We start from the raw sequence: 13,330 nt of genomic DNA on the forward strand, positions 1-13,330 counted from the left end.
ACATTTGTTGGAATTTTTAAAGCCATAAATTTTTCTTAAAATGAAAGATACCTATGGTTTATACATACCATACCCAACGAATAAAGAGAACATTTTCAGTAGGTATCTACTACATATAATGTACCTACATTCATATTAAAGCTTTGGTAGATACACCAAATAGGTATATTTTTCGTTCACAAATTTGTAAGACATCGGTTCAAATTTCAACATGTTTTCATTCTCGAAATGCTCTTTCCTGCTGATATTTGTGAGTTTGACAAATTTACAGGTAAGCCACCAGCAAAAGATTAGCTTTTATTTTTGTTACACATAATAAAAAGGTAGGTACTTTTGTATGTATTTTTCAAATAGGTAAATAAATAATTAGGAATAAGTATGCCTAGTAAATAGGGAACAATTTACAATGATTTTTAGGTGATTTCATCAGCAAAAAACTCCACCTCCCCGAAAACCCAAAATTGGACTTTATGGGATACCTTCACCAGTTGGTTTAGCAACATTTACGAGTCATTGTTCGGAAACAATGGACTTTTCGCGCCATTATTCGATAACAGCGGTACGAACTCGACACCTTCCAAGTCCACAAATTCTTGCTTTTGTTACTGCAAACCAGACATCGCCAACGCAAAAACCGAAAGCTTCTATAGGAAAGAAGCATGCATGAATATCTCCAATGGAGAAATCTGTCTACCATGTCCAACTAGCATGTGTAAATCTTGTGCCAAAGGTGAAAAGAAACTCATCATATATGGTACAGCGAACTGGATTTCGTGCACTAATGAAAGCACCTTTTGGACCATCACTTGTGAGGCTCAGTGTTGTCCGGCTAATTATTCGAGGACTTATCCAAAAAAACAGTATACCTAACTGAATAATAAATATACCTATTTTGACTGCATTTGAACTTAGATACTATTTCATTTATGAGAATCAGGTAATAATTTAGTCCAAAACAGTCTTTGTTGCGGCGGTCCGATCGCTTATTTTCCTCCAGCGTTTGGTGCGGAGAAAATGTCGTCCAATTATGCATCTTGGTTTTTCTGTTCATTTTTCCGGAGTCGATTTTTCACAAAACTCACTGCATCATTCGGAATCTGAGTAAGAATGCACCGGAATGGGCCCCAAAATTGATTTAGAGAACTCCTGTGGGTTTTTCGAGGATGCTAAAAATCTTGCAGCATGCGACAGCTCTTAAAGACGACATTTTTCTTTCGATGGTCCATCACAAATATATTCATTGCTAAAAATATACCCATATAGGTATAGATATTTTTTTCAATCAAGTATGTATTCAATTACGATGAGATAAAATCAAGTTTTGAACTTTGTATACACTTCGTAAGTACCTATTCCACTTGTGTGAGATAAACCAACTTGACATTTGATTTTGATAAAGCGTAAAGTTGTTAGGTACCTTTTAATATGCTCGTAATTTGATTATTATTGGCGTTGAAATGATCGTCATCATTTTTATCTTAAAAATACAACGATGTAGTCGCATCTATAAGAATTTTCAAGTGTTCAATTAAACAATTTAATTCAACTTATATTTATGTGTGAAAAAACTCCTACTAAATTTTCGCCAAATTTTTGGCATTTATCAGTATTGATGAGATTTTCAGCAATATTTTGTATAATTTGTGTCGTAAACGTGGGATCTGTGAAGAATCTACCTCGGTAAATATTTATTTTAACATACCATACTTAGGTATATTATGATAGGTATGCGATTTTCAAGTTACTTCCAGAATTTTGGAGAAATTAAATCATGCCATGTTTTACGCAGATCTTACCCACCTGGCGAAGAAAACAAACATGTCGAAGGACGGAATAACGAAGACGAATATACACCGAAGAGACAGGGTAAAATTACTTGAATACCTATTTTTTGCTTAAAAGTGAACGAATGCTGCATCCCGTGAAATGTGCAAAGGTGCATGTAACTATGCATGCGTTTGGTAAGCGTATACGCATAGGTGTGCATAAAAAGAGACACTTAAGGCGTTAATGTATGCATATTAGCATGTCTAAAACTCCGCGTTTACTACCTGCGTAGTGCGTATACTACATGCGTTTATCACTGCAGTTTGAACTGCATAAAGACAGACGTTTCTCATAGCATAGCTCAGAGTGCATGTATTTTTGCAACTATTTTATGCATGCATCAAAGCATTACCTATCTATGCAGTGCGTAGATATTCATATTGGATTTATTTTATTTATTTTTTTTTTTTTACTAATTGAACTAGGTAGGTTGTGAGTTTTGGTATAATTATCTATTGATAATGATAATGCATTTCTTGGTGTTGTATTTTTCTGTGCATTTATGCACTGGATATCTGCATAGATATGCAATTATGTATCAGTTTTTTTTAATGTGAGCACTTTCAAAAAAAAAGTACTTTTTAGAGGTACATTACAAAATATACTTACCTATTACATATTAACTTTGGGATGGGAAATAATATTTTTGCAATGTTATGTAGGAAATACATTCACAAATAACCAATTTATTTTTCAAAAAAATATTTCACCCTCATCAAAGTAGCACATGCTGCTCAAACACACCTCAGAAAACTTGAAAAATTATGTGCTACGCATGCGTATTTCTTGGGGATAAATTAGTCAAAATTGATGAAAAAAAAATTGCCTCCCTAAATGAGGCTAGATTGGCATATGTGAGGGCGCATACGGAAAGGGACCTTATGACCAAAAAATCAATTTTTTATTTCTTCGCCAAATTTTTGTAGGGACTCTTTAAAAATCGAGTAGAACCCTCCATAGGCCCCAATTTTTATTATTTCATCGATTTTTTTTACTTTTAAGTGAAGCATGCATACATTTATCATTCATTAAAGTTGAAAAATTACGCAAAAATTTTGAAAAAAGACGTAAAAACGCATAAAAAATTAAAATTTTACAAAAACTCGTGACTTTAATAAGACATGAGTGGAAAAAATCATTAGAAAAATTTTCTGATAGCAGAACTCGAATCGAAGACTTTTGGCAAGGTACATACACCTAGCCACCGGTATCGATTTACGAAATGTATTTTTTAACAATATACAACTAACTTTAATGTGAAACTATATAGAAAACACAAGTTGAACCGAAAAACACTGCCACAATCAGCAGCAAACGATTTTTATCAAAACTAATACCCTAAAATTCTTGATAATATCAACAGAATTGCTCACTTTATCAACTTTGTAGGGCCTAATTTGGCCAGTACAGGTCGTTGGAGGGCGTGTGTGAATGTGTGATAATGTATAGGACCTTTGAAGTTGGCTATATATGTAATCGTACCTTAAAACAAGGGAAATAACGCAAAACTTTAAACCCTCCTCTTGTGAAATTTTACTTTTGGTCATTAGGTCCCTTTCCGTATCCCGTGAGGCACACATGAGGTCTTGATACGCTGATAATACGCTGATGTACTTTACGCCTGAAATACGCCAAAATAACCATGGTAAAATTGTAGTATAATTGTCGTAAATATGAAAATTCTGCATACGCTCAAAATACTGCAATATTACAGTGGTATCTTTAGCGTAAATTTGCAGTTGTTACCATCAACGATGCATTCACCAACGTATATTCAGAGTACAAAAGCGAAATTTACGGGCAATAATATGCAGGTAAATTTGACGTAAATTTACTGCAAATTTACCTGCGTATTATTGCCCGTAAATTTCGCTTTTGTACTCTGAATATACGTTGGTACATGCATCGTTGATGGTACCAACTGCAAATTTACGCTAAAGATACCACTGTAATATTGCAGTATTTTGAGCGTATGCAGAATTTTCATATTTACGACAATTATACTACAATTTTACCATGGTTATTTTGGCGTATTTCAGGCGTAAAGTACGTCAGCGTAATATCAGCGTATCAAGGCCTCACGGGATGCGCCCTCACATATATGCATATTTCAATACCCATTTCTAGACCTGCAACAGTGGTGTACTCCTATAAATGAAGAAACATCCCTTAACAATACTACTTACGCGGGGTTGGAGGAGACCATGCAGCATCTAAACAGCAATTAATATTCCAAGAGAAAGTAGAGAGAAAACCGGTTTGGGTGTAAGGAAGAGATGACATTTCTGTGCACTGTATAGAGAGCAACTACACTACCACATACCACTTATGTGAGACAGTCTGATGTACAGGCAAGGTATCTTTCCCTTAATTGTAGTCCTGGCACAAAAGAACATTTTCTTTTGTTAGGCTACATAATCAAGTACTATTATAGGTAGTAAAAGAAGTGGGAACCGCATGCGTTTCCACATGCTGAAACACCTTAAAAGTCTCTTTTTACTCATGCATTTCTGCATGCACTTAAGCACTTCAAAAATTTCACGGGCTCGAGCGCCTACATAGTTCTCAGCTAGTTAGATATTATATTGCATTAATTTATACCTATACCTATTGGTTTTTCAGTATCTAATGAAAATCTGCTGTATTCAACCGATAACGAAATAAAACTGTTCAATTTTACTGCTAATGAGACCTTTGTGATCCGGAAAAATGTCAAGTGCCTAGGTTTAGCCGCAGCTGGCGATTATTTTTATTACGGTACATCTGATGATTACAAAGGTTATGTGCACAGAACTTCAATGACGACTGGCAAGACGGATCTGATTATTGATACAATGTGTAAGTTGATATTTACCTAAATGGATATCTTCAGCAGAGGAATGTGAATAAGGTAAATGATTGTTTCATATCACCTATTTAGGTAACGATTCAATTAGAATTCACTCCATCGACATAGATTGGATCACTGGTAACATTTACTTCTCAACTGATTTTTGCATTGGTGTTTGTTCAAGAGAAGAAGAATTTTGTTCAAGAGTTAAATCTTTCCCTGAGTCTGATTTGTGCCATATTGGTTTAGCTCCACGTTCAGGGTAGGTACATATTTCAGTATTTATCCATCTTATGAGCCCATACAGATACCCCCTATTATAATAATTAAGTTGATAAAAAATGATTTTTATAGGTTGTTATTTACTTCAATGTCAGGTACATACCGTAATCCACATGTAAATAAATCCTACATCACAAAAGCATCCATGGATGGAACAAATGAAACTGATCTGTATTGGGATGCTGCTCATCCAATATCCTTAACCGTCGATGAGTTGTCGGAGATGGTTTTCTGGATGGACGTTGGTCAAGGAGGAATTCATTGTATACAGTTTGATGGCAAAAATTGGAAGGTATGTTTAAATTTATTACCAGTGTTGCGGAGCGGAACTGAACCGGAACGAACCGGAACGCTAAACCCCTAACTTTTGGGAGAATTTTGGCGGAGCGGAACGGAACCTGGAGCAACTTTCAAAAAATATACAGGAGCGAAACCGGAACCGAACCGGAATAAAAATTTCGGTTTTTAAAGCTCCGACCTAACAACATTTTTTGACCTGTAATGAACGATTTTCAAGATTTTAGTGTGAAAAAAAGGTGTTTTTGCTGAAATTTTACCTCAATAAACTAGAAAAGTTTTAAAAAACATGGTAAATGACATGAAAAAGACCATATACAATGTATTATTGGAACAAAGCTGCAATTTCAGCAATCAAAATTCAAATTTCTTGTGCGAGATGGACTTTAAATTTCGTTAAAACTTAAAACGCTCCTAATTCAACCATTTTTTTTAAATTTCGGGTATTTCAACATTTTCAACTTCAATTTTTGCTCAGAATATGAAAATTCTGATGTACTTTGAATGCAACCTTCTCTAAAACAAAAAAGAAAAGTCGGAGCGGAACGGAACGCTAAACCGGAACGGAACGGTATTTTTAAGCGGAGCGGAACGATATAGGAAACCGGAACAGAATTATTTTTCATGCTGGAGCGGAACCCTGAACCCGGAACGAAATTCATTCCGCTCCGCAACACTGTTTATTACATAAATACTTAGGCTATAGGTATGTACTATTAATCAAATAAAATGCTAACCCGAATGGTCAATTTCAGATAATATTTCCAAATACTTACGTTCATTTTTTCACCGTAAGCAAATTCCAACATAATTTTTTTTGGACAGAAGAAAACAAAAACACCATTGGAATGAATATTGATAATGAAACAAAATTCATTGTCGATGAAAATGCAACTTCCATAGAATATTTATACGTGTTTAGCCCTGTTTTACAACACCATAAAGTGAGTACCTAAACCTAACCTACTAATGTATACTTACTCATCAGCCTACCTATTTCTTAAATTCATCTGTACCAGTCTCCAAAAAGGAATATCTACCGACTTGTACATACCTATATAAAGATTAGAGGCTACTGATATTGTACTTTTGTTTGTTTATTTTTCACAGATCTTGAATCCTTGCACAAACTCAGGCTGTAATGGTCTATGTTTACTCCGACCATCTTCAGATAAAGGATTTTTAAATTTTACATGCCTGTGTGATAATAATACGACATCCTCGAGCAGAAAACAGTGGTGTAATAATCCGTTTATTCCACTTCCACATGGATGGGATTCTCAAGAAGATTATGGGGATGAAAGTCAACCTTCCCAAACAGAGGGAGGATTTGAAAAAGATTTCAAGGCGGACATTCGACCTTCCCAACCAGAAGGAAGAATCGAAAAACATTCTGAGGAGGACATTCAACCTCCCCAAACAGAAGAAAGATTCAAATGGTTAAACGTGATCTCATTAGTTATAATTTGTAGTTTTCTGATCCTATTAGCCGGTGTTTCAATTTATTTCATGTTTCGAAGAAGGAGTTTGTACAGAAGTAATGCAGATTCTCAAATAATATCATATGTGCATTTGACAGAGTGTGAAAATGCAAGCTTATAATAAATGCTTAGGGATGTACCTGAGACATTTTTTGAAAGAAATAATAAATTGAAATATGCCATGATTCATTGATTTTTCATTTGTTCACTTTTTATCAAATTCCTAGCATTGCATATCTAATAAGTAAGGTACCTAGTATTTTTCAACTTTCCAACTTTGAACATTTTCCATCAGAAGTTTAACTGAGATAGCCAGTGGGATATTGGGTGAAAAATAAAATCAGGTGAAAATGAAACCAAAAACTCTGAAAATAAACTCAAACCCTAATACTTACCTGATGAAATTGAAAATCTTTGAGCAACCCAAAAAATTAAAATCAAAAACCAAAAATAAGAAATACCTACAATTTTTAAAATGAAATCATGGATCATTCAAATGAAGCTAGAATTGAAATCAAAAACTGTGAATGAAACAGAATTATTGGTAAATAAAATCAAAAACCATAAAACTTGAATTAAAAATTTAAAAATGAATGTAGGCCTACAACTGGAAATGAAAAGATATTCCTATTCCATTCCCAGGTAAGATAGGCGAAATGCCCCTGTTCCCAGATTTGGACAATTAAGTATGATGGATTATTGTAGAATACCTTCAAAAAAAAGTTATCGAGCGTAATTTCCGCTCTTCAACCCCCCTCCCCTCCCTCTCCACCTGTACAGCATAACCAAAAAACGCGTTTTGTGTGGGAAAAAATCAATTGAATATCCATGAGTAGTGGGAAGGAAATTCTGGTACCACATGGAACCTGTAGGGAAAGCCTGCGCCTTTCAACACAATTTTTTTCAAAAATTTTTATCATAGTGGTAGAGGTAAAATTGACAAAAGAAAACTTTGAACTCCCACAGCTCCGGATTGAAGGGTTGGGTACGAAAACTGTTTTCGCCAAAAAGTGTCTTTTTACAAGTAGGAAGGTACTTTCTTCCTACCGATCCATAAAATTGAAATTTTGTTTGCAAAAGGCTCATATTTGTCACAAAAAAAAAACCTGAAAAATACACGTTTTCCCCCCAAAATTATGCAAAATATACGAAAAAATGTATACTTAGAATAAAAAAATGTTGACCGTCATTGCTTTTCAATTGGTTGTAACCACTACCACAACTATTTCAACTTCTTTTTGTACATTTCAAAAACAACAACAAAAAACCAATATATTGGGAAAAAAATGGATTGAAAAAACCAAAACCACCAAAAAGTTGTGTTCTTTGGAGAAAACCACAACCACAAGAACCAATCAATTTTTAAATGTAACCATAACCAATAACAACCAATTCATAAAATGTTTTTTTTATTGGTTTCTGTGATTTTTTTCAATTTTTCCAGACCAGTGATGGAAATTTTCTGTTTGCTAGTCTCAAATCAGACATTACTCATACCTTCATTTGTTTTTCGGTTAATTTATTTGAAAATTCAACATTTTTTTTGATATCAAAACCATAACCACCAAAACCATTTGAAAATTTTAAATGGTTTTTCATAATAGGTATCAAAAACCACCACTACCTCAAAAAAAAGTATTAATACCTACAAAACCAAAACCACATCCACGCCATATGTTGAAAAAATTGAAACCATTTCAAACCAGAACCAGAAAAACTGTGATTAAAAACCAATTCAGAAACCATAACCAACAGTTCAAAATCAGGTTACTGTCCCAAAAATCAAGAGATAATTTACGCGATTATAGAAAAATCGGACAAACGTCTCGAAAAAAAAAGGTCATTGCCTAAGTACATACAATATTTCGTCAAAAAAGTAAAACTTGTGGACAATTTTGACAAAAAGCAGGAGATTAAAATTTTTGGCTAAAAGCAGTACTTATACATAATTATTACAATACTTTAATTTCTTTTGGCAAAAAAGCTGTTTTTTTTTGATAAAGTACCAAAAAAATTTGACAATGATTTGGCAAAAAACAAGACTTTCTAGGATAATTTTGGCGAAAGCGAGAATTTTTGCCAATTTTGGCAACAGGATTTGAACATTTTGTCAAGAATCAGGAGTTTGTTTGGATTTTTACAAAAGTTGGGAGTTTTTTAGGTATAATTTTGACAAAACAGGAACTTCTTTACAATTTTGACATAAACAAGATTTTTTTGACAATTTAGGCAAAAACAGAACTTTGAACTTTGAAGGTGATTCTGGCAAAAAACATAACAAGGACTTCTTAGCATAATTTTTGGCAATAAAAGCAGGAATTTTTGAAATTTTGGCTAGGTACTAACACATTTTTGGTCATTCTGCAAAAAATTTAATTGGTACTGTAACCTGGGATAACATTGAGGGATTTTTCAAAATTTTTTATGTTTAGAGGTATGAATGGCGGAGGTAGGGGAAATGTGTGTGGTGCTTTTGATAAAGCTATGTCAGCACTACGTTTTGACGGTTACAGAAGTGGCCTACCTTTTTCCTGTCAAGTGGAAGAGCCAAAATAAGTGCCCTTTCAAAGTTACCCAGCGTTTGGGGTAACTTTGAAGGCCCCCTTGAAATGTGCTTCACTCAAGGTCAAGAATTATCAAAAACATAAATAAGTATTCACTTCTTGGTCACTTTATACGTGTCAAGCACCTACAAAATGATCCATACTCACAACTGAATTTATGAAAGTGTGCTCCAAAATGATAATTTGAAATTTTTCTAGTTTTCAGGCGTTTTTCATGCATTTTGGCCAATTTGACCAAATTTCATGATTTTTCAATGATTTTAGAGCTGTTTTTCAAGTTTTCACATCGTTTTTAACAAGTTTTCAAGCATTTTCATGCATTTTTGGCCAATTTTACTGAAATTTCATGATTTTTTTACAGCCTTCAAAGTTACCCCGGTCTGAATATTATTCTTTTTTTTAAAAACTTGATTCATTTGTATTTTTATCAACTTATAATTAATTGTGAGGAATGAATAGCACCTCATTTTAAAGATCTGGTATCCTACCTTCATTTAGCATAAGAACACTTTGAAAAATAAAATCATAAAGAGGAAATATTTCAATGTTTGGAAAACATTTTGAGTTAGAACCTTTCATTAAAGTTGATGTGGAGGCGAAAGGAAGCGTCCAATTCATGTGAACAAGGTTGTAGAGAATTAAATTTCCAATCGACAGAATGTCGTTAGTTTTTTTCTAGAGTGCTTAGTTTTTGAGTTTTTCTCAAAAAACTAAAATTCCATTATATGTGCAAATTCATTTTTCTGAAAAGTGATCAATTTAAAAAAATTTTTCCATTTGGTACACTCCTTGTGACTATTTCTAACTGACAAACATTCAAAACAATCAAAACTGTTTGTTAACACTTTGTATGTACGAAATTTGCTCAAAAAAGGTGGAGTTTTTTGAGATGTCACCTTATAACTCCAAACAACTTGCAATGTTTTTGGGATTTTGAGTTGGGCCATTTGGGTTTTTTACATGATCTAGATAATGTACCCAACTCAAAGTGTTATTTTTGGTTGAGGGGGGTCATACAAGCCCCAAAAATGCAAACGATATGACGTCAGATTTGTGATTGGACCCCATTCATAGCCCCCAACAGTTTTTTTGGACTTTTACCTTTTGGGGGAGGTTCTGGGGGCCATGGGTGAAGTCGATTCGAAAAAATAAGGCAATATTCGTGTTCAGCGATATCGAAAACATACTATTTCATGTGTCACACGAATGTAACTATTTTTTTGGGGGTCACCCCCTTTGGGGTGGTGCTGTGGGCCGTGGATAGGGTCCAATCACAAATTTGACGTCATATTCGTGTTTAGCGTCACCGAAAACATAGAATTCGATATATCACATGCCTCAGATTATCTTTCGAAAGTTTTGCCCAAAATTGGGGGTGGGGGTGTTCCCCCTCCATTGAGAGATCCCATCTCGAAGCTTGAATATTTACATCTATGGAAATTTTTTCCTTTCAATTTCAAAGTTCAACTTTCAACTTTTGAAAATTTCAAAATGCTTAAAAAGTTTTAAATGCAATGCCCTTTCGAACTGTGAAATCAATTTTGATCAAAGTATCATAGTTTTGGAGGAATGGGCTGCTGAAGTTGAGTACCTCGAGACAATGTGAAAATAATGGAAGCCCCCCCCCCCCACCTGCCCACTGAGGCGGCTGGGACCAAACTAATCGCGGGGTTCTTACTTACTGGGTGGGTATATATTGTAAAAAAAATTTGAGCGAAATCGAAAGACATGACTTTCAAAATCGCCTTTTTTTGGTTGAGTTGACATGGAATGACCCTGCTGTTTTTATAAGAAAATTTATTTCTAGAAAATGAAAGCTCAGAAAATAATTTCCAAAATGCGACAGTGGTAGGCCTAATGTAACTTAAAAGTGAACCAACTGCTTAAAAAGAGAACGAATTCTGTTGAAAAATGATGCAGCGCTTCAGATGGCAGAAATGGGAACTTCTTTTATTATCCTCATTCACACGCGGAAAAATACCTTTTTCTATATCCAAAATGAGTATAACAAAAGAACTTCTCGTTTTCAACGCCTGAAGCGCTGTCTCATAATTTTGAAATTTGTTCTCTCTTTAAGAGAGTCGTTTCAATTGTTGTACAATGTACTGTAGATGGCGCACAGTGGTCCGAAATGAAGAAGTAGCGGCCAAAGCCAAAATTCAAAAAATCCTCAGATTGAAGAAGTCTCAAAAGTTGATTACAAATATGTAGCGGTTTTCTACATTATATTCCACGTCTCTTTCCTAATCTCGCATACACATGAACTGCAATGTATTCATACTGGACCAATGTTCATGATGATGAAGCAAACTATACCTACTAGAAGAAAATATTATTCACCTGCAATTTTTTTAAAAATTTCTATAAGCAAGCAAACTTTCTAACAAATTGTAACCTATATTTCAACTGTCTGAGTTCATTACTGGTACATTTATCCTCATTGTAACTTCTTTAAATTCCAAAAATAGTTTACTCCTGTCATAATATGTATGTATTACAGTCATAGCACATTTGAATTGCTCGTCTGCTTGAGTTTGTCATGCTATTATTTACGAGGGAAAAAATTTTAAAATATTTTTTTCACTGCAAATACTTCGAACAATATTAGTAATCAGGTGATGTTTCTTCTTTTTAAAATATTTTTTTCACTGCAAATACTTCGAACAATATTAGTAATCAGGTGATGTTTCTTCGTTGAAACAAATTATTGCTACATTTGTTGGAATTTTTAAAGCCATAAATTTTTCTTAAAATGAAAGATACCTATGGTTTATACATACCATACCCAACGAATAAAGAGAACATTTTCAGTAGGTATCTACTACATATAATGTACCTACATTCATATTAAAGCTTTGGTAGATACACCAAATAGGTATATTTTTCGTTCACAAATTTGTAAGACATCGGTTCAAATTTCAACATGTTTTCATTCTCGAAATGCTCTTTCCTGCTGATATTTGTGAGTTTGACAAATTTACAGGTAAGCCACCAGCAAAAGATTAGCTTTTATTTTTGTTACACATAATAAAAAGGTAGGTACTTTTGTATGTATTTTTCAAATAGGTAAATAAATAATTAGGAATAAGTATGCCTAGTAAATAGGGAACAATTTACAATGATTTTTAGGTGATTTCATCAGCAAAAAACTCCACCTCCCCGAAAACCCAAAATTGGACTTTATGGGATACCTTCACCAGTTGGTTTAGCAACATTTACGAGTCATTGTTCGGAAACAATGGACTTTTCGCGCCATTATTCGATAACAGCGGTACGAACTCGACACCTTCCAAGTCCACAAATTCTTGCTTTTGTTACTGCAAACCAGACATCGCCAACGCAAAAACCGAAAGCTTCTATAGGAAAGAAGCATGCATGAATATCTCCAATGGAGAAATCTGTCTACCATGTCCAACTAGCATGTGTAAATCTTGTGCCAAAGGTGAAAAGAAACTCATCATATATGGTACAGCGAACTGGATTTCGTGCACTAATGAAAGCACCTTTTGGACCATCACTTGTGAGGCTCAGTGTTGTCCGGCTAATTATTCGAGGACTTATCCAAAAAAACAGTATACCTAACTGAATAATAAATATACCTATTTTGACTGCATTTGAACTTAGATACTATTTCATTTATGAGAATCAGGTAATAATTTAGTCCAAAACAGTCTTTGTTGCGGCGGTCCGATCGCTTATTTTCCTCCAGCGTTTGGTGCGGAGAAAATGTCGTCCAATTATGCATCTTGGTTTTTCTGTTCATTTTTCCGGAGTCGATTTTTCACAAAACTCACTGCATCATTCGGAATCTGAGTAAGAATGCACCGGAATGGGCCCCAAAATTGATTTAGAGAACTCCTGTGGGTTTTTCGAGGATGCTAAAAATCTTGCAGCATGCGACAGCTCTTAAAGACGACATTTTTCTTTCGATGGTCCATCACAAATATATTCATTGCTAAAAATATACCCATATAGGTATAGATATTTTTTTCAATCAAGTATGTATTCAATTACGATGAGATAAAATCAAGTTTTGAACTTTGTATACA

At 34.2% G+C, this 13,330-nt stretch overlaps 1 protein-coding gene across 1 annotated transcript; it reads left to right on the top strand.

The window, feature by feature from the left end:
- Nucleotides 1-1,441: 1,441 nt before the first annotated feature.
- On the top strand, nucleotides 1,442-6,902 carry LOC135834404 (vitellogenin receptor-like). The gene is made up of 7 exons (XM_065348267.1): nucleotides 1,442-1,680; nucleotides 1,790-1,866; nucleotides 4,450-4,665; nucleotides 4,748-4,919; nucleotides 5,012-5,231; nucleotides 5,992-6,180; nucleotides 6,347-6,902. The coding sequence occupies exons 1-7, from the start codon at nucleotides 1,556-1,558 to the stop codon at nucleotides 6,836-6,838; spliced, it is 1,491 nt and encodes a 496-aa protein (XP_065204339.1). The 5' UTR covers nucleotides 1,442-1,555; the 3' UTR covers nucleotides 6,839-6,902.
- The last annotated feature ends 6,428 nt before the right edge of the window (nucleotides 6,903-13,330 follow it).

This window comes from Planococcus citri, chromosome 1, assembly GCF_950023065.1.
Source record: "Planococcus citri chromosome 1, ihPlaCitr1.1, whole genome shotgun sequence".
Lineage (NCBI taxonomy): Eukaryota > Metazoa > Arthropoda > Insecta > Hemiptera > Pseudococcidae > Planococcus > Planococcus citri.

Excerpts from the sequence above, each read along its gene's own strand:
- LOC135834404 (XM_065348267.1), top strand. The coding sequence starts at position 1,556 with ATGTGTGAAAAAACTCCTACTAAATTTTCGCCAAATTTTTGGCATTTA. Across the intron at positions 4,920-5,011 it reads GGTTTAGCTCCACGTTCAGG|GTTGTTATTTACTTCAATGT; the intron begins GTAGGTACATAT and ends TGATTTTTATAG. Across the intron at positions 5,232-5,991 it reads TTGATGGCAAAAATTGGAAG|ATAATATTTCCAAATACTTA; the intron begins GTATGTTTAAAT and ends GGTCAATTTCAG.